Source organism: Aphis gossypii, chromosome 3, assembly GCF_020184175.1.
Source record: "Aphis gossypii isolate Hap1 chromosome 3, ASM2018417v2, whole genome shotgun sequence".
Classification (NCBI taxonomy): Eukaryota; Metazoa; Arthropoda; class Insecta; order Hemiptera; family Aphididae; genus Aphis; species Aphis gossypii.
The window spans coordinates 38,431,924-38,452,958 of NC_065532.1; the positions used below are offsets into that span (position 1 = coordinate 38,431,924).

At 28.6% G+C, this 21,035-nt stretch overlaps 3 protein-coding genes and 1 pseudogene across 6 annotated transcripts; 2 read left to right on the forward strand and 2 right to left on the reverse strand.

The window, feature by feature from the left end:
- The first annotated feature begins 584 nt into the window (after nucleotides 1-584).
- On the forward strand, nucleotides 585-19,528 carry LOC126551444 (probable RNA helicase armi). 4 transcript variants are annotated; one of them, XM_050204706.1, is made up of 16 exons: nucleotides 585-856; nucleotides 13,821-13,922; nucleotides 14,275-14,395; nucleotides 14,479-14,741; nucleotides 14,833-14,995; nucleotides 15,129-15,289; nucleotides 15,422-15,565; nucleotides 15,642-15,788; nucleotides 16,216-16,333; nucleotides 16,693-16,855; nucleotides 17,106-17,622; nucleotides 17,767-17,969; nucleotides 18,153-18,320; nucleotides 18,385-18,668; nucleotides 18,748-18,993; nucleotides 19,060-19,528. In XM_050204706.1, the coding sequence occupies exons 3-16, from the start codon at nucleotides 14,285-14,287 to the stop codon at nucleotides 19,420-19,422; spliced, it is 3,051 nt and encodes a 1,016-aa protein (XP_050060663.1). In that variant the 5' UTR covers nucleotides 585-856; nucleotides 13,821-13,922; nucleotides 14,275-14,284; the 3' UTR covers nucleotides 19,423-19,528. The 4 variants fall into 4 exon arrangements, with proteins under 4 accessions (XP_050060663.1, XP_050060664.1, XP_050060662.1 ...); XM_050204707.1 differs by lacking the exon at nucleotides 13,821-13,922 and adding an exon at nucleotides 920-1,021 and having other exon boundaries at nucleotides 589-856; XM_050204704.1 differs by lacking the exon at nucleotides 585-856 and adding an exon at nucleotides 13,418-13,749.
- On the reverse strand, nucleotides 2,136-3,377 carry LOC126551445 (uncharacterized). The gene is made up of 2 exons (XM_050204718.1): nucleotides 3,260-3,377; nucleotides 2,136-3,173 (listed from the first exon to the last, which is right to left on the reverse strand). The coding sequence occupies exons 1-2, from the start codon at nucleotides 3,270-3,272 to the stop codon at nucleotides 2,536-2,538; spliced, it is 651 nt and encodes a 216-aa protein (XP_050060675.1). The 5' UTR covers nucleotides 3,273-3,377; the 3' UTR covers nucleotides 2,136-2,535.
- LOC126551086 (probable RNA helicase armi) lies at nucleotides 5,073-11,223 on the forward strand (annotated as a pseudogene).
- LOC114121535 (protein SYS1 homolog) lies at nucleotides 19,434-20,870 on the reverse strand. The gene is made up of 5 exons (XM_027983935.2): nucleotides 20,662-20,870; nucleotides 20,411-20,572; nucleotides 20,135-20,327; nucleotides 20,010-20,074; nucleotides 19,434-19,947 (listed from the first exon to the last, which is right to left on the reverse strand). Exons 2-5 carry the CDS (start codon nucleotides 20,476-20,478, stop codon nucleotides 19,704-19,706), a joined length of 570 nt encoding a protein of 189 aa, XP_027839736.1. The 5' UTR covers nucleotides 20,479-20,572; nucleotides 20,662-20,870; the 3' UTR covers nucleotides 19,434-19,703.
- Nucleotides 20,871-21,035: the final 165 nt, after the last annotated feature.

Below are 21,035 nucleotides of genomic sequence, written 5' to 3' on the forward strand. Positions count from 1 at the left end.
AGTATATATTAAGCTGTATTAAATATATATTATATAATAATTTGTATCTATTTTATAAACTCATATTTTATTAAAAACAGCAAATTTCTCATTAAATATTTTTAATTGTTTTTGAAGATGTTTAATATACTCACGATTACCTAATGCCATTGAGCTTATCCAATCGTTCAATATCGTATATTATATTAATTACAAAAAAACTAAACAGGTACCTACCTACCTATAATAAATCTATAATAACGCAAGGGCTGGGTTGTAGACGTCGTAGCTGTAACGTGTAACGTAACGAAAGTAAATGTTAGTAAAGTTGTTCTTATGTTTTCAGGGGTGGCGATAAAAATTAAAATTAAATTGTGTTTCTTACCACTGAACTAAATACGTACACATACGTGATATATACGTAAACGTATTTAGTTCAGTTAAAAGTAAATATTTAACTAATTATTACACAGAATTTTTTTTTTTTTTAATAACTATTATCAATTTTATAAGTTTAAAGTTAAAACTCAATACTTTTAGTTTAAAAAACATTTAAAATCTATTTTGGTTGGGTTTGATTATTTCATATATTTTGTCGCTAACAGGTAGCGCTGAGACTCAAAAAGGAAGATCACCTCCATATTACGAACCATATCTTTTCTAACCGCGTTAACAGCACTCCTACCGTGTTATACACCGTCATCTCAACCAAAGCGCATGGCTCATAGCAATCGTTATCGTTGTCATGGTTCCAGTATTTCAAAATGCCTCAACAGATTTTTACAATGAAATTTATTGTTTGTACGTCGTGCAGAAGTCTATAGTAGATCGTCTATTAGTGCGGTGTCCAACGTTCATTAGTCGCGAGTATTAATTAGTAAGTAGTAAATTACTGATTACTATAATATAGTGTCCGCGATTCCGTTTTTTTTTCTTTTAGGAATAGCGAATTGAACTGTAGAAATGCCGGTTTCGTGATTTCAGCAATCAGCGATGTAAACAGCAGTTATTACCTACTGCATTTTATTTCAGTGCCATTGAGGTAGGTATTAACGATATTATTATGTATAGTGTACAATAAGGGTGGCCCTTAGTCAGAGATGAAAAAAAAAATTTTAATATTTTAAATTTCTCACTCTTTCATTTTGTTCATTATTATAAAAAAGTAATTTTGTTAAATTTGATAATGATTGTTCACCCCCTTCGCGTGCCCCAAGGGGGCTAAAAAATGCAAAATAAGGGTTTTTTTGTCGTTTTTTGAGTTTTATCAGATAAATATTGCACTTATCGATAAAATGTATATAACTTAAATTATAGATATTTATATTTTTAATAATAAACATATTTATACAATTTCTTATAAATTTATTATTTTCCAAGAAAAATGATAAAATACAAAATTTTTAATTTATTTAAATAATTTATTTTTCTAAGGTTATTTACATTTATTAGAATAATGGTTGGTGATATTTATGATAATTTAATAGTTCTTGGATAAAGTGATTTTTTTACAATCTGGAAATTTCTGACGATACTCGTTGACTACTTGCAGTAAATATTGCTTCTGATCTTCGTTTTTGGTTAATAGCTTGTTATAATCTTCAATCAACTTAACTCCTCTCTCCGCAATATCATTTACTACATTTATATTATTTACCAATTCTTTACTTTTTTTCTACTGGTCATTTTCATTCCACAATTTGGGATCTAAATCTAAAAAGTCCATCGGTATACCAAATCTATTAAAAAAATTACTAGATTGGATAGATATGAAATCGTTGATATCTTTATTAGCAAAATCGTATATTTCATTTGGTTTTAAAATTATTCGTTTGTTGGCTTCTGATTCGATATCACGAGACTGCATAGCTTTAACCATTTTTATTTTGGTTTGTGATGACACTCTGTCATCAAAAAATGCTAATGAAGTCGCTTCTGGTGTTAAGTGCCATAAATGACCACACATTTTTTTTAACGCTGACTTAGAAATTTGTTCATCAATTACCTCATACAATATTATATCTTTAATAAATTGTAAATCCATGTTTGGAGCTAGAGCAGCAGCTCTAGCACAAAACCATTGTTTTATATATATACGATTAAAAAATACATATGTCACGCAAAGCATTATTTTCTTTTAAAGTTAATTTAAATTCATTACGAAATAAAAATATTTTTATAGAATAAATAGCTTTTGACATTCATCGAGCGTGATGTATTGGTCCAGGAACTTTGAAAAATATACCATTTGGAGGTGTTTGACCAAGAAATATAATAGTTAATTCTAGCAGCTCCTTATAGTCATCTCGGGGTTGATATTGTTTTAATTGATTTATACAAAATATTGAAAGTTCTTCCTTTAAATGTTGTAATGATTGAAAAACAAAAGTATCTTCCAATCCAATATGAAAGTTTTTAACATTAATGTTAGGCCAACATTTTTGAAAACGTTTAAAAATCGGTACATCTGGGGCAGATGCAATATCAATCTTTATTTCAAAAGCACTTCTTAATACAACTTCAAGTATATGGTGTCTGCACGGTAAAAAAAGAATTTCACGTTCTAACTTTTGTTCTAGTAATATAGGTACAAGCACCTTTTAGTCGACCGGTATTAGATGCAGTTGTATCACAACATAATGCTTGTACGTTATCGATTAAACCCCAATTTTCAAGAGCCTGATACACTGCTGTTGCTTGATTTTCCCCCGTGCCAGATATAAGTTCTGGTACACCAAGCAACTGCTCTATGCCTTTATATGATACAATTATTGGTAGGCGGTCAACCAATTTTTTTTCGGATAATGAGGGAAGAAGTTTACCATCCCAATGAACAACACATGGACCTATTTGAGATGGGTTGAAATTAACTCGAAGTGCTTCTATTCTATTTTTACGAAAACGTTGTCGAATAGAATTTACTGATGTCCGATTTATTATTAATTCATTTATATTAATACCGAATGATTCTACAGTTAATAATATATGAACCGCATCTCGATCGCTTATCTTACACCTATCAAGAGCTGCAGCCATTTTATCAGTTATAAAATTAGTTTTACCTCTTAATTGAAATAAATTTGGTTGTTCTATAACCTCTTCCTCTGATATTGTGTTAAAATTGTGTTCTTCTATTTCATCAGAATCACTACTTGCAGATGAAAAAACAAGAGTCTCACTATTAACAACTCGTTCTGAAATAATTACAAAAATTATTTATATTTATAATATTGTAAATATTGTAAATATTAAAACCATCATTCACAAATAATCTAGGTACCTGAAATTTCCATGTCTTCATATACTCTTTTTTTTCTTTCCAACTTATTTTTCAATTTTTTTTCAATGCTTTCTTCAAGTTTTTGATTTTTCCTATCTATTCCCAACAAACAACCGGGTCTTCCTTTAATCCTTTGAGTTTAAAAATTGTTTATCACTTTCTATTTTCATTATGTCTAAGGCACGAGCATGAGCGATATCAAAAATATCATTAAACTTATTAACGAAAATTTCTTCATTTTTTCGATCTTTTGCTGATTTTCTAGTCGAATGTTTTTGTAAATTTCTCCACTCGTTATATAATGACTCAACTTTTTTCAACAAGTGATAGTCTTCTCTAACGGGAATATGTGCTTTTTCCCAAAATATAATGACTTCGCGGATCACTAATTTAGCACTGTCGCGTAAATTTAAATTTACTTTACGCATGTTAAAAAAGAGAACACTTAACACCTGTTTTATTGAAGGTAACTTACTACCTATAATTTGATTCGAAATATGTCCAACTAAAAATATTTTATTGGAATCACGAAGATTTATTTTTGATGACGACGCCATAATAATAAATTTTAAAAAATAAGTATTTAAACGAACGGTATTTATAAAATATGAGAAATAATTTCTTATGCAAAAAATTAAAATTGTGTTTAATACATAGGTATGATGACAATTAATAACAATGGTTTGTGTCAAACTGCCAAATATTTGATAGCCTTGCCTCTACTGTCACAATATAATATCATTATCGATAAAATTATCTAATCTTAAATGTAAAATATCTGCCATTTGCCAATTCCAATATAATACTCTAACGTTTCGTTTGCCGTTTACCTATACTTAAATAACTATTAGATATAAAGTCGATTAGGTATAAATTTATATTATCTACATTTTACTCGTACGCATTGTACTATTCTCTTAAAAACGAGATTATAAATTACACTACCTATTGTGATCTTATAATTATCGATAGATCAATTGTATATACTTTTATTTTAACTTACCTGTGACAATAGAACATTAACTCCAATACAATTTACACTTATTAACTTTTTTTTGGAGATAAAATTTTTGATCATTTTTATACAGGATATTTTGTTTTATCACCAACCGTTATTCTAATAAATGTAAAAAAGATTATAAAAATAATTTTTTTAAATAAATTAAAAATTTTGTATTTTATCATTTTTCTCGGAAAACAATATATTTATAACAAATTGTATAAATATGTTTATTATTAAAAATATAAATATCTATAATTTAAGTCATATATATTTTATCGATAAGTGCAATATTTATCTGATAAAACTCAAAAAACGACAAAAAACCCCTATTTTGCATTTTTAAGCCCCCTTGGGGCACGCGAAGGGGGTGAACAACCATGATCAAAATTTAACAAAAATTACTTTTTTATAGTAATGAACAAAATGAGGGGGTGAGAAATCAAAAATTCGCGAGTTCAAAAATAAGGGCCACCCTTAGCACATATAGCTTGGTTTTTTCCCTGTATCTTTGGCTCGTCGGATAAGTAGTAGATAATTTTATTATCAATTAAATAAAACCTTACGTTGAAACTCTCGTGAACTGCGTGTCTGCCAGCTCGTGTAGTGTGTAGTTCTGTCCAATGATCAGCAATGTTGTACGTTCGACACGAGGAAAGGATGGTTATTGTGTACAAGACGTATCTTCTTAATCTGACAAGATCATTTTAACCTTTTCACTTCGCTGCTCGTACAAAGATTTTGTGCCCACCGATTGCCCGAAATAGCGTTTTAAATTGACATTGTACGCTCTATATTCTAGTGTGAACACTATGTCTGCTGAACAACATCTGGAGTTGGGTGACCGGAAAAACCGATGTGCCCGAGCTGCCAAAAAATATTTGTTTTGAAAAAGATGTAACGCCAGAAAATGATTTTTGGGTAAGATCTGTCGTTGGACTCTCTATTTGTATATTACTCTTGTAATATATATCTCTACTAATATATGTTGTGGTTTTATGTTTAGATATCATGTATATTAAACCCATCGTTAGATGTCAGATACGTAAATGGTAGAGTGACAAAAATATTGGACACTGACAAGTGTCTCATTGACGATAAATACCACTATCAACCGAAAACCGAAAAAGAAATTCGAAACTTCCCATACATAGAGGTTAACAGTCCTGTCAGGATATCTCTTTATAGAGAAAAAAACTCTAAAAATGCAGAATGGAGGGTTGCAAGTTGTTTTCTATCCAGAGACGGTCCTCGTTATCAGCCCAATGTGTATGTTCTTTAACCGCATGTTTAAATAGTTAAATTACCAACGGAAATTGTTAATTATGCTAATAAACAATAATTAATATAATATCTTTAGAATCAGATCAAATGAGTCTGTTCGTGTTCTTCTTGATGATGTTGAACCAACTTCTCAAATTGATGATGATATTGATGATGTCAATATTAATGAAAATCAAATGACTATTGAAGTGTTAGGTGACATGCCAAAAGTAATTGGTTTTGAACAAGAAACTGTTATACAGGTATTAATATTTAATTTTTCTTTTGTAAACTAATTATTATATTTATTTTACTTATATTTTAGTAAAAAATAATAATAATAAAGTTGATTTAAGATAAAATATTAAAATATATATTTCATTTTATATACTAGATATTATTTAGAAATAACAGTTTTGTCGAGGAAAAATATTAAATGATTATCAAACCATGTTAGGAAACAAAGTACAATTGTCAATTGTTAATAAAAATAAGTTGCCTATAATAATTGGAGTGCAGTCAGAATATATTTTTGATATTACTCTCAAAGGAAAGTATGTTATAAGTCCATGTACCTACATATTTGTATTATAATATCCATTAACTAAAAATAATTTTAAACAAATTTGATGGTTGTTAATATTGTACTTGATTTTCTAGATACTAATAGTTTTTTTTTTTCAAGGTATTTAGGAAAATCTTATGAAAGAGTTGAATTTATTTTTAAAGATGTTACTTACAAAGTAGTCATAAGCATTGATGTTACTGATTCAAGATTAATTCTCCCAGGTAATTCAGGTAGTTATTCCAGGAAAGAAATTGATATGCAGTAAGTATTAATTTTTTAAATAAAAAACAATCAATTTATCACCAGCTTGTAATTCATTATATTTTAACAATTACAGAAGGTTATTTGAATTACAAAATGATCCAATAGTTCCTGGTGTTCGAAGTGGCACTAAAACACAGTTTCCTGCAGTCCGTTTAAAACAATGGAATATTCCATCTCAGTTGTCAAAATGTTATTGGTCAGAAGATGGAAAATTAAATCAGTAATACAAATTTTATTTAGATTTATATTTTAAAATCACTGTATACTTTAATAATTTTGATCATTTAAAAAATACGTAAACTGGCTTCAAAAGTTTTCTTGATAAATTTAGTTATAAGTACAGTTTATGTATACTTATTAACAAATATTACTTAACTACTTCTGTCTAGACAACTCCAATAATTTAAATATAATAAAACTGTTGTTTCAAATTAATTTAACATAATAGTGCTTACAAATTATTATTATTATTTTTTAATTAGAATACCATCTGAAATTAAAAGTAACATTCAAAAGTTTTATCCTGCTGCTTTTGAAGTTCTTACCTACGAAAATTACAAAGCAAAGTATCATACTATTTTATTTATGGATGAAATAGAAGTAAGTATATTTACCAATTTGTAAAAAGAGTAATTGATACTACAGTCTACAACTATGTAAATACTATTTATAATCAATGGTAATATATTTAAATTAGAAAAAAAGAATGATTCATCAATTTATTTAAAACAATAAAATGAGAAATATCGTATTACTAATTAGTAATTACATATTTAATAATAGACTTGCTCTTTATATTTGACACTGTTATGAATCTATTGCTATTTTTAATCTGGGTTTCCCGTGAAACTTAATTTAATATAAATATATAATGTATTTATTTCTCAACTTTTGTTTATTCAAGTTTTAATTATGCAAACTATATTTTTTAAATTATATCAATTTTTATCAATTTTAGATTACAGCAGCTCTTCAAAAATATGCACAAGAAAGAACACATTTTGAGACTGCTGGTGAATATTTAGTTCTAAAAATACCTAACCTTTCTAAGCAACGACCTTCTTTAATTTTGGTGATCGAATAACAGTTACAGATCCACCAAACTGTACTAAAAGATTAGGTAAATATTTTTCTAAACAGACTTATATCTATTGGTTTAATTTATATATTTTATGAACAACTATATTCTAATACTGAGTAATTTAACTATTAAAGTAATTTCTAAAATTAGGTAATCGGTTTTTTTTTTTATTATTATTATTATTGTTATACTGTTTAATATTTATGGAGTTTTAGTTTTTGATTGTATTTTATTAGAAATTTTACGTTAAAATGATTAATTTGTTCCTAGGTGAGTGTGGTCGCTATGAAGGCATAATTCATAAGGTTTTAGCAAATGAAATATGGTTGAAGTTCGATCCTGTATTTCATAGTATATGTGGCCATTGGGATTATAGTGTGAATTTTTTCAATGCTAGAATGATGTATCGAAAACAACATGAAGTAATCGACGATGTGTGGAAAAAGAACAGATTAGGCGAATTATTCTTGTTTCCATACTGTGATTCCTTGGAATACCGGCCATCAAAATTAAAGATCCTAAACCATGATAAGATAGACACAAATAACACCAATGAGGATAATTTAAAAAAAGATAGCAATACCCTGTTACCACAACCAAAGATAGTACAAAAAATCAGATGGTTTAATAGTAAATTGAACTTTGAACAAAAAAGTGCTGTCATTAATATTCTGAAAGGTGAAGGAAGACCAATGCCATACATTATTTATGGACCCCCTGGGACTGGTAAAACAATAACAATGACAGAAAGCATCATTCAAGTATATAAAGAATTCCCTAAAAGCAAGTTAGTATTTTAAAATACAAATAAATTTTTGGGTCATCAGAACATTTTGGCTTTACTTATAATGCTTAACTAAAATTGTTATAATAGGTCTTTTGGAATACCGGTTGGTAAACTTTCTTATATTTAACTGTTTTTAGATTATTGATTTGTGCTCCAACCAATTCTGCTGTTGACATGTTACTGTCTAAACTTATAGATTCTGGTTTATTTGATACCACTATTATGAAACGTTTAGTTGCCTATAATCATTTTAATGGTTCAGCTTATAACATGGATTATGATGAATATTGTGTTTTACCAGAACTTGAGAATTCGCAATTGAATGATGGCACAGAAATAGGTAACAGAAAATAATAATTCTCTAATTCTGTATTTGATAATTTATGTTTTATGATAATTATGTTATGTTAAGCCACTTTTAATATTTACATTAGGGATGTATTAACATTAATTACTCTGGAGATGAAATTTATCTATATTTTAAAAATAATTACTTTAATTTAAACACATACATTTTTTTTAGATTCTAGGTTAATTAGAAAACAAGATATTCTCAAGCTACGAATAGTTCTTTCCACTGAAAGTACAGCTGGATTGTTGTATATGATGGGTTTAAAGAGCGGAACCTTCACTCATATATTTATAGATGAAGCTGGACAATCAACAGAACCAGAAATATTAATACCACTTTGTATGTGTCTTGTAATTAAGATTGTTTTTTAAAAATATTTTTATTATTGAAACTAATTTTATAGCATTTTTGGATCCATACCGAGATGGACAAGTTGTATTGGGTGGAGATCCCAAACAATTAGGACCTGTGGTCATGTCATTTTTAGCAAAAGATTGTGGCCTGGGACTGTCCATGTTATCTCGTTTTATCAACTACCCATCATACCTGAGAAATAATGATGTTTTTCCTGAGCACAATGGTTATAACCCAAAACTTATTACACATTTAACTCATAATTATCGAGCTTTGCCAGAAATTGTATTGAATTACAATCATTTATTTTATCAATCATTATTAGTACCAACTGTGAGTAATAATAACAAATTTGTAAGATATACCTAATAATATTTATGTAATGTTCTTACTTTATTTACTGCTTATTTAGATTTTGAATGATAACTCTCGGGAAAGAATATTATTAAACATTTGAATGAAAACGCTCACTGGGAAATAGATTGTAAAGGACCCGTTATTGTGCATGGTGTAGTTGGTGAAGACAGCCAAGATCCCAATAGTCCTTCATGGTTTAATCCTCATGAAGCTTCTCAAGTCTTATTGTACTTTACTAGATTGATAAAGTCTGGTATATCTGCTAATGATATTGGAATTATTACCCCATACGCTTCTCAAGTAAATAATATCAATGTATAGTTTCATACAAACTCATATTTTAATTATTTTGTGTGTGTGATTAAGGTTTCCAAAATTAATGAGTTACTGAAAATGTATCATCCAGATATAAAATTACCAAAAGTAGGCACAGTGGAAATGTTCCAAGGTCAAGAGAGAATGGTTATTATCATATCAATAGTTAGAAGCAAATCCATAGCTGGAAGTCAAAAAGATAAAACATTTAATCTCGGTTTTCTTAATGCTAAAGAACGCACTAATGTTGCATTGTCTAGGTCTAAGGCATTGCTCATAATTATTGGAAATCCATCAACAATGCAAAAGAATTACTGTTGGAGATATGTACTGTCACAAGCAATTAAAAATGACAACTATATTGGGTGTAATGTTACTGAATATTCAGACTCTGAATACTATATAAAACATTAAAACATTCTCAATTTTTGCAATTTAAATTTTATTGTTAAAATGATAATATTGAAGTTATTTTGTTAAAATTATATAAATATATATTGTAATTTCACAGCCAATATAAGTGATACATTTGTGGGGGGTTGCCTATTATATAATTTTAATATAATTGAGGGTAACTCCAATAAAAATAATAAACAGGTAAATATAATTAAGTGGACTGTATAATTGAATAATACAAAAATCACACAGGTAATAAAACAATATGCTCCGCCTGTTTGGCAATATATAAAAAAAAAGCAGATAATACTGAAAAATATAAACCAATTAACAATAGGCTAAATCAAGTATGGTTACTGTAACCAATATAACAATATTAACAACATCTATATATACATAAATAGAAACAATCAATGTAAAAATTAAAAATCTAACTAATATTTATGACTTAGAAAATACTTAAAATAATATCACAATAAATAATAGTAATAAACTATGTGGTGCACCACATACCTTAAGTATGATTATGGTGTCATGTGTTGCCCAGATCCGTATATAATAAATTTAATAGATTACAATATAAAAGAATAGCAGGTTGATCTGGCACAATCACATGAACACCGCTAATACATACGAGCAGATCCGCAATAACAATAGGATATTTTAACTCTGCAGCCAAGATACAAAACAACAACCGTACAGGACAACCAGAATCGCTCGACAAGCAGATTTAATATATATTAGGTACACTCCTGTAAAAATAATAACATTAATGACCGCAGCAGAAAGTAGCCGAACGATACATACCAAATAACAAATAATAATTTTCACCGAATATTAAAAGTATGGCACGTGGGAAGCTATAACGAAAAAGAAAAATGGCCGCAGACAAAACTGGCAATAACCGACAACCGAGCAACTTGAAAAGAAAAAACAACACATGTGTTGATCTCGAGAGAAAAGTGAATAAAAAACAAAATTGAAAATGGCAAGGCAAACCACAACGAACTTAACGTTTAACATAATAATATGAACATACTAACATAGAAACCATCTCCCAATGCGACACACAAGTCCAATAAAATATAAGAATAATTGTAAATCCAGTGGTACAAATACAACACCTGCACAATAAATTCTAAAATATAACACACAAGGTCAGCACATAACACTGTCTTGCAGCATAATACTAATAATAAACTAATAATAATGAAAATAATATAATATAATAATAAACAACAACCCTGCTTGTGTGAGCGTGAAAATTTTTTTAAATTTTAAATTTTTAACTTATGTTATATTAATATTTATGAGTAAAAATAAAACAAACTATGACTGACTTTACAATAAATAACATGTTAATATTTTTAAAATTTATCCTAAGCGTTTTCAATTAATAAAAATTAAATCAATATTTTTACAGTATTATTTACAAATCGACTTTTGGTGTTTGAGTATACACTATATCTCCAGTTAAAGATCAAGTAACAACCAATTTTGAATTAACAATAGTTTTTTTCTTAAATTCATAATTATTTTTATTTACATTATTAATAATATTTTTTTCAGCTCAAGTGGCATAGCATTAACATTAATTGGATCAATTGGACCTAAGTAATCAAGAAACTTTTTTCCTATATTTTAAAATGATTCCTATAACTCCACGAAAATAAATTATTAATAAGAAACCTTAAAATATATAGGTATTTTTTTTTTAATCTGACTACAAACTTACGTAATTACGAAATGATAAGCAACGTTGATTGACAGCAGTTGACACATTATTATTATTATAAATAATATAAACAAAATTTCAAGATAAAATATTTGTAATTTTGGTTCACTACTTCAGTAGTTCAGTACACATCTGACAGTCAAACGGAGATGTTTAAAATTAAATTTTTAAATTTTAAATATTAAGTTAATTTTTTTTTTCTATGCACTTTACACATATTACTATAGGTATTAATATTAGGTTCATTAACTATGTCCATAAATGATTTTCCAAGTCAACGTAGTACTGATGATCAGGTTGTATATTATTTTGTATCAACTACTAAGGCCGGGCTACACACGGCGTTTCCGCCGTCTTCACTGCCGTTTCCCGTTATAATAAATTCGGATTTCGGAAAAGACGGATACATAGAAGAATTTATACACGACGGATGTATTATCGCTGGTGGATTTGTCATTTTAAATTATTTACACAAACTTCTAATTTTGCATTATATTACATGTTTATATCTAGTCACCAAAGTTATAGTCCACCATTCGTCGGAAAACTCCGTGTAATACGTGGCGTACGCGAAACGCGGAGAAAAAATTTATTGTGTATTGCTCCGGCCCAACGTAGTTTGTATATAGGACTCACTTTTATAAATTATAATAAATACATATTTACTGGATGTTCAATCAAACGTTAAACAAATATATAGCAATTTTTTTTTTTATTGTTTTATGATTTGGTAAAATGATAAAAAAAGGTGCCAGATAAGCTCGTAAACTTACCGAGTAAAACACTTAGCTGCGACAATATTATGGACCGTTCAAGACTTCAAGTCACAAAGCGCTGCTGATAGATTAACCTAACCTGGCAACCCTGACAATGGATTCGGATATTAAATTTAAATATTAGATTTGCACAGACCGTAGTGCACGATTGCAATGGCGGCGGGGTTTAGAACAATTTAAAGCGATTGCTTCAGGTCTAATATAGCAGGTGGGTAGTATAATAATAATTGTAACATCTCAACACTATAACTGTCATAACAAATATTATAATCAATATTTTCTAGTCTCTAATCTAATATATTATTATATTATCGTGTTGATGTAATAAAGAAAATGGTTGATGGTAAAAATATTAAAAATATACAATTTACATCAAGCATTTAGAGCTGTAACTGCGCGGTTGTGTAAAGGATGTTAAATATTGAATACAAATCTACGGAATACTCTGTGCTGACTTTGTCCAATGCGGTCAATAACTTAAAGTTTTCAATTTCAAACGTTTACTCTTTTTTAGATGCCCAGTACGGCAGTAGATAGATACGTATTTCCCCTGGCGCCGCACTGCTATAGTTGCTATACTATTACAATAATATGGACTTCGATTATTATTTTATGATAATATATAAAGGAAGCCCAAATTACTTCGGATATAAAATTTATAAACCACGATTTGTTACAATCCATACTCATGTGCAGACCTACTGCATTATGCTATGTAGTCTTTTATAATTGTATTTCTTGTTTTGTAACAGCTGGTTTTTTGTGATGGATATATACGTAAACGTATTTAGTTCAGTTAAAAGTAAATATTTAACTAATTATTACACAGAATTTTTTTTTTTTTTTAATTAACCATTATCAATTTTATAAGTTTAAAGTTAAAACTCAATACTTTTAGTTTAAAAAACATTTAAAATCTATTTTGGTTGGGTTTGATTATTTCATATATTTTGTCGCTAAAAGGTAGCGCTGAGATTCAAAAAGGAAGATCACCTCTATATTACGAACCATATCTTTTCTAACCGCGTTAACAGCACTCCTACCGTGTTATACACCGTCATCTCAACCAAAGCGCATGGCTCATAGCAATCGTTATCACTTATCGTTGTCATGGTTCCAGTATTTCAAAATTCCTCAACAGATTTTTACAATGAAATTTATTGTTTGTACGTCGTGCAGAAGTCTATAGTAGATCGTCTATTAGTGCGGTGTCCAACGTTCATTAGTCGCTAGTATTAATTAGTAAGTAGTAAATTACTGATTAGTGATTACTATAATATAGTGTCCGCGATTCCGTTTTTTTTTTCTTTTAGGAATAGCGAATTGAACTGTAGAAATGCCGGTTTCGTGATTTCAGCAATCAGCGATGTAAACAGCAGTTATTACCTACTGCATTTTATTTCAGTGCCATTGAGGTAGGTATTAACGATATAATTATGTATAGTGTACATATAGCTTGGTTTTTTCCCTGTATCTTTGGCTCGTCGGATAAGTAGTAGATAATTTTATTATCAATTAAATAAAACCTTACGTTGCAACTCTCGTGTACTGTGTGTCTGCCAGCCCATGTAGTGTGTAGTTCTGTCCAATGATCAGCAATGTTGTACGTTCGACACGAGGAAAGGATGGTTATTGTGTACAAGACGTATCTTCTTAATCTGACAAGATCATTTTAACCTTTTCACTTCGCTGCTCGTACAAAGATTTTGTGCCCACCGATTGCCCGAAATAGCGTTTTAAATTGACATTGTACGCTCTATATTCTAGTGTGAACACTATGTCTCTGCTGAACAACATCTGGAGTTGGGTGACCGGAAAAACCGATGTGCCCGAGCTGCCAAAAAATATTTGTTTTGAAAAAGATGTAACGCCAGAAAATGATTTTTGGGTAAGATCTGTCGTTGGACTCTCTATTTGTATATTACTCTTGTAATATATATCTCTACTAATATGTTGTGGTTTTATGTTTAGATATCATGTATATTAAACCCATCGTTAGATGTCAGATACGTAAATGGTAGAGTGACAAAAATATTGGACACTGACAAGTGTCTCATTGACGATAAATACCACTATCAACCGAAAACCGAAAAAGAAATTCGAAACTTCCCATACATAGAGGTTAACAGTCCTGTCAGGATATCTCTTTATAGAGAAAAAAACTCTAAAAATGCAGAATGGAGGGTTGCAAGTTGTTTTCTATCCAGAGACGGTCCTCGTTATCAGCCCAATGTGTATGTTCTTTAACCGCATGTTTAAATAGTTAAATTACCAACGAAAATTGTTAATTATGCTAATAAACAATAATTAATATAATATCTTTAGAATCAGATCAAATGAGTCTGTTCGTGTTCTTCTTGATGATGTTGAACCAACTTCTCAAATTGATGATATTGATGATGTCAATATTGATGAAAATCAAATGACTATTGAAGTGTTAGGTGACATGCCAAAAGTAATTGGTTTTGAACAAGAAACTGTTATACAGGTATTAATATTTAATTTTTCTTTTGTAAACTAATTATTATATTATTATTTTACTTATATTTTAGTAAAAAATAATAATAATAAAGTTGATTTAAGATAAAATATTAAAATATATATTTCATTTTATATACTAGATATTATTTAGAAATAACAGTTTTGTCGAGGAGAAAATATTAAATGATTATCAAACCATGTTAGGAAACAAAGTACAATTGTCAATTGTTAATAAAAATAAGTTGCCTATAATAATTGGAGTGCAGTCAGAATATATTTTTGATATTACTCTCAAAGGAAAGTACGTTATAAGTCCATGTACCTACATATTTGTATTATAATATCCATTAACTAAAAATAATTTTAAACAAATTTGATGGTTGTTAATATTGTACTTGATTTTCTAAATACTAATAGTTTTTTTTTTTTTAAGGTATTTAGGAAAATCTTATGAAAGAGTTGAATTTATTTTTAAAGATGTTACTTACAAAGTAGTCATAAGCATTGATGTTACTGATTCAAGATTAATTCTCCCAGGTAATTCAGGTAGTTATTCCAGGAAAGAAATTGATATGCAGTAAGTATTAATTTTTTAAATAAAAAACAATCAATTTATCACCAGCTTGTAATTCATTATATTTTAACAATTACAGAAGGTTATTTGAATTACAAAATGATCCAATAGTTCCTGGTGTTCGAAGTGGCACTAAAACACAGTTTCCTGCAGTCCGTTTAAAACAATGGAATATTCCATCTCAGTTGTCAAAATGTTATTGGTCAGAAGATGGAAAATTAAATCAGTAATACAAATTTTATTTTGATTTATATTTTAAAATTACTGTATACTTTAATAATTTTGATCATTTAAAAAATACGTAAACTGGCTTCAAAAGTTTTCTTGATAAATTTAGTTATAAGTACAGTTTATGTATACTTATTAACAAATATTACTTAACTACAAACTTCTAGGAGAGTAACAAATACTATGAAGTTTACTTAAAACACAGATCTGTATAAATAGAACTAATAGTAATCAGTAATCACTTAGTTAAATTATGAAGTATTTATGTAATCATTAACAAGTGAATGTAGTCAAACAACTCTAACATAGTTACAGATTATTGTTCTGTCTAGACAACTCCAATAATTTAAATATAATAAAACTGTTGTTTCAAATTAATTTAACATAATAGTGCTTACAAATTATTATTATTATTTTTTAATTAGAATACCATCTGAAATTAAAAGTAACATTCAAAAGTTTTATCCTGCTGCTTTTGAAGTTCTTACCTACGAAAATTACAAAGCAAAGTATCATACTATTTTATTTATGGATGAAATAGAAGTAAGTATATTTACCAATTTGTTAAAAAGAGTAATTGATACTACAGTCTACAACTATGTAAATACTATTTATAATCAATGGTAATATATTTAAATTAGAAAAAAAGAATGATTCATCAATTTATTTAAAACAATAAAATGAGAAATATCGTATTACTAATTAGTAATTACATATTTAATAATAGACTTGCTCTTTATATTTGACACTGTTATGAATCTATTGCTATTTTTAATCTGGGTTTCCCGTGAAACTTAATTTAATATAAATATATAATGTATTTATTTCTCAACTTTTGTTTATTCAAGTTTTAATTATGCAAACTATATTTTTTAAATTATATCAATTTTTATCAATTTTAGATTACAGCAGCTCTTCAAAAATATGCACAAGAAAGAACACATTTTGAGACTGCTGGTGAATATTTAGTTCTAAAAATACCTAACCTTTCTGAGCAACGACCCTCTTTAATTGTTGGTGATCGAATAACAGTTACAGATCCACCAAACTGTACTAAAAGATTAGGTAAATATTTTTCTAAACAGACTTATATCTATTGGTTTAATTTGTATATTTTATGAACAACTCTATTCTAATACTGAGTAATTTAACTATTAAAGTAATTTCTAAAATTAGGTAATCGTTTTTTTTTTTATTATTATTATTATTATACTGTTTAATATTTATGAAGTTTTAGTTTTTGATTGAATATGAGTGATTGTATTGATTGTATTTTATTAGAAATTTTACGTTAAAATGATTAATTTGTTACTAGGTGAGTGTGGTCGCTATGAAGGCATAATTCATAAGGTTTTAGCAGATGAAATATGGTTGAAGTTCGATCCTGTATTTCATAGTATATGTGGCCATTGGGATTATAGTGTGAATTTTTTCAATGCTAGAATGATGTATCGAAAACAACATGAAGTAATCGACGATGTGTGGAAAAAGAACAGATTAGGCGAATTATTCTTGTTTCCATACTGTGATTCCTTGGAATACCGGCCATCAAAATTAAAGATCCTAAACCATGATAAGATAGACACAAATAACACCAATGAGGATAATTTAAAAAAAGATAGCAATACCCTGTTACCACAACCAAAGATAGTACAAAAAATCAGATGGTTTAATAGTAAATTGAACTTTGAACAAAAAAGTGCTGTCATTAATATTCTGAAAGGTGAAGGAAGACCAATGCCATACATTATTTATGGACCCCCTGGGACTGGTAAAACAATAACAATGACAGAAAGCATCATTCAAGTATATAAAGAATTCCCTAAAAGCAAGTTAGTATTATAAAATACAAATATATTTTTGGGTCATCAGAACATTTTGGCTTTACTTATAAATTATAATGCTTAACTAAAATTGTTATAATAGGTCTTTTGGAATACTGGTTGGTAAACTTTCTTATATTTAACTGTTTTTAGATTATTGATTTGTGCTCCAACCAATTCTGCTGTTGACATGTTACTGTCTAAACTTATAGATTCTGGTTTATTTGATACCACTATTATGAAACGTTTAGTTGCCTATAATCATTTTATTGGTTCAGCTTATAACATGGATTATGATGAATATTGTGTTTTACCAGAACTTGAGAGTTCACAATTTAATGATGGCACAGAAATAGGTAACAGAAAATAATAATTCTCTAATTCTGTATTTGATAATTTATGTTTTATGATAATTATGTTATGTTAAGCCACTTTTAATATTTACATTAGGGATGTATTAACATTAATTACTCTGGAGATGAAATTTATCTATATTTTAAAAATAATTACTTTAATTTAAACACATACATTTTTTTTAGATTCTAGGTTAATTAGAAAACAAGATATTCTCAAGCTACGAATAGTTCTTTCCACTGAAGGTACAGCTGGATTGTTGTATATGATGGGTTTAAAGAGTGGAACCTTCACTCATATATTTATAGATGAAGCTGGACAATCAACAGAACCAGAAATATTATTACCACTTAGTATGTGTCTTGTAATTAAGATTGTTTTTTAAAAATATTTTTATTATTGAAACTGATTTTATAGCATTTTTGGATCCATACCGAGATGGACAAGTTGTTTTGGCTGGAGATCCCAAACAATTAGGACCTGTGGTCATGTCATTTTTAGCAAAAGATTGTGGCCTGGGACTGTCCATGTTATCTCGTTTTATCAACTACCCATCATACCTGAGAAATAATGATGTTTTTCCTGAGCACAATGGTTATAACCCAAAACTTATTACACATTTAACTCATAATTATCGAGCTTTGCCAGAAATTGTATTGAATTACAATCATTTATTTTATCAATCATTATTAGTACCAACTGTGAGTAATAATAACAAATTTGTAAGATATACCTAATAATATTTATGTAATGTTCTTACTTTATTTACTGCTTATTTAGATTTTGAATGATAACGCTCGGGAAAGAATATTATTAAACAATTTGAATGAAAACGCTCACTGGGAAATAGATTGTAAAGGACCCGTTATTGTGCATGGTGTAGTTGGTGAAGACAGCCAAGATCCCAATAGTCCTTCATGGTTTAATCCTCATGAAGCTTTTCAAGTCTTATTGTACTTTACTAGATTGATAAAGTCTGGTATATCTGCTAATGATATTGGAATTATTACCCCATACGCTTCTCAAGTAAATAAAATCAATGTATAGTTTCATACAAACTCATATTTTAATTATTTTGTGTGTGTGATTAAGGTTTCCAAAATTAATGAGTTACTGAAAATGTATCATCCAGATATAAAATTACCAAAAGTAGGCACAGTGGAAATGTTCCAAGGTCAAGAGAGAATGGTTATTATCATATCAATAGTTAGAAGCAAATCCATAGCTGGAAGTCAAAAAGATAATACATTTAATCTCGGTTTTCTTAATGCTAAAGAACGCACTAATGTTGCATTGTCTAGGTCTAAGGCATTGCTCATAATTATTGGAAATCCATCAACAATGCAAAAGAATTACTGTTGGAGATATGTACTGTCACAAGCAATTAAAAATGACAACTATATTGGGTGTAATGTTACTGAATATTCAGACTCTGAATACTGTATAAAACATTAAAACATTCTCAATTTTTGCAATTTAAATTTTATTGTTAAAATGATAATATTGAAGTTATTTTGTTAAAATTATATAAATATATATTGTAATTTCACAGCCAATATAAGTGATACATTTTTTTTTAAATTTTTTAATTTTTAACTTATGTTATATTAATATTTATGAGTAAAAATAAAACAAACTATGACTGACTTTACAATAAATAACATGTTAATATTTTTAAAATTTATCCTAAGCGTTTTCAATTAATAAAAATTAAATCAATATTTTTACAGTATTATTTACAAATCGACTTTTGGTGTTTGACCACTATTTACAGGTATGGAGTTTAACTCTGTCCGCATACACAAAAATTCAGCACATATACAAGTGATCGCTGCACACGAAGCATTTAATAACCACCAAAATGGAGTGGGCAATGTCCTGTTATACCACAAACAAACTGCCAAGTGTATAGTGTGTATTGTACAAGAAAAATCTAAACACAATCGATATCGTTCAACAACACGCCAAATGAATGTAGCCCTAAACAGTAACAAATTTAAAGGTTTATTGTTGTGTTAGATTATTATCAATCTTAGACTCACCCACTAAGTGCATTCAATGCAAACACAGCAATAACAAATTTTTCGCTGTTAACCTTACTCAATTCCTGTAATAGTAGTCAGATTATAGTAAGTATGTAAAATATTATTTTATTATTACTGTGTACTTTAAATTCAAATATGATATCCAATGATCTTGAAGTGCCAACCACATAGCTGATAATAGTGATCCAAACACACATGGTGAAGTAGTAAAGACATTGAACAGACACTATTTGAGCAACAATCAACACGGGATCCCAAACAGTGATACGAAAGTGTCCAGTACCAGTCGATAGGCGGCTATACGATGCAGATTTACTGGGGACGAAAAGTCAAATGTTGACACTATTAAATGCTATATAGTTGATAATTGACATTCGCAACATTTTAATTTTACTCACTCGGTGTTAAATCTATTTAACATCGACCACAATGATATGGACATGGTTGGAAAGTGAAACTTCTTCATAAATACAATTGTCCGCGTAAGCCGTACCACTCAATAGGTTAAACACTTGTTTCAGTCGGCGATAGAATAGACCGGATCGAGGAAACTGTCGAGACTAGAAAAATGAGCTTTACCGTTTCAGTGATTGATTGAAAAGGTTGTAATTTTACAAACTGTCTCCAGTCAAACCTCGTTAACACTTACAAACGGCTGGAGCACAGAATAGATGTAACAATAATAGACATGGTATAATTTTGTCTAATCTATAACGACGATATCCGAACTCTAATCGCTAGAGACTCGTTGCGTAAATAAGTGTATCGTATAATATTAATGCTTTTAACTATAAATAAAAAAGTGCTGAGATCTACAACTTTTGACTGTCGTAGTGCTATGTTTGTTGATATTCCTTATCACATTTGTTTGGAAGGACGTTATCATATTATTTAAGCCTATGTAGAGTATCAGTTATCTTTCGAATTGTATTCTTCAAGAGAAAAATTAAGTAGTACCAATGTTGAATGTAGTTATAACGTTATAACTATATTGAGTAATAGTTTAGTACACACTATATACGT

What these genes read in the sequence shown, in the direction of transcription:
- LOC114121535 (XM_027983935.2), bottom strand. Translation starts at nt 20,478, where the DNA reads ATGAAGAAGTTTCACTTTCCAACCATGTCCATATCATTGTGGTCGATG. An exon ending in TTAAATAGATTTAACACCGA is followed by an intron (nt 20,328 to 20,410) that starts GTGAGTAAAATT and finishes TTTCGTCCCCAG; the next exon opens with TAAATCTGCATCGTATAGCC. An exon ending in GCATTGAATGCACTTAGTGG is followed by an intron (nt 19,948 to 20,009) that starts GTGAGTCTAAGA and finishes GTTACTGTTTAG; the next exon opens with GGCTACATTCATTTGGCGTG.
- LOC126551444 (XM_050204706.1), top strand. Translation starts at nt 14,285, where the DNA reads ATGTCTCTGCTGAACAACATCTGGAGTTGGGTGACCGGAAAAACCGAT. An exon ending in CCTCGTTATCAGCCCAATGT is followed by an intron (nt 14,742 to 14,832) that starts GTATGTTCTTTA and finishes TAATATCTTTAG; the next exon opens with AATCAGATCAAATGAGTCTG. An exon ending in TATTTATGGATGAAATAGAA is followed by an intron (nt 16,334 to 16,692) that starts GTAAGTATATTT and finishes TATCAATTTTAG; the next exon opens with ATTACAGCAGCTCTTCAAAA.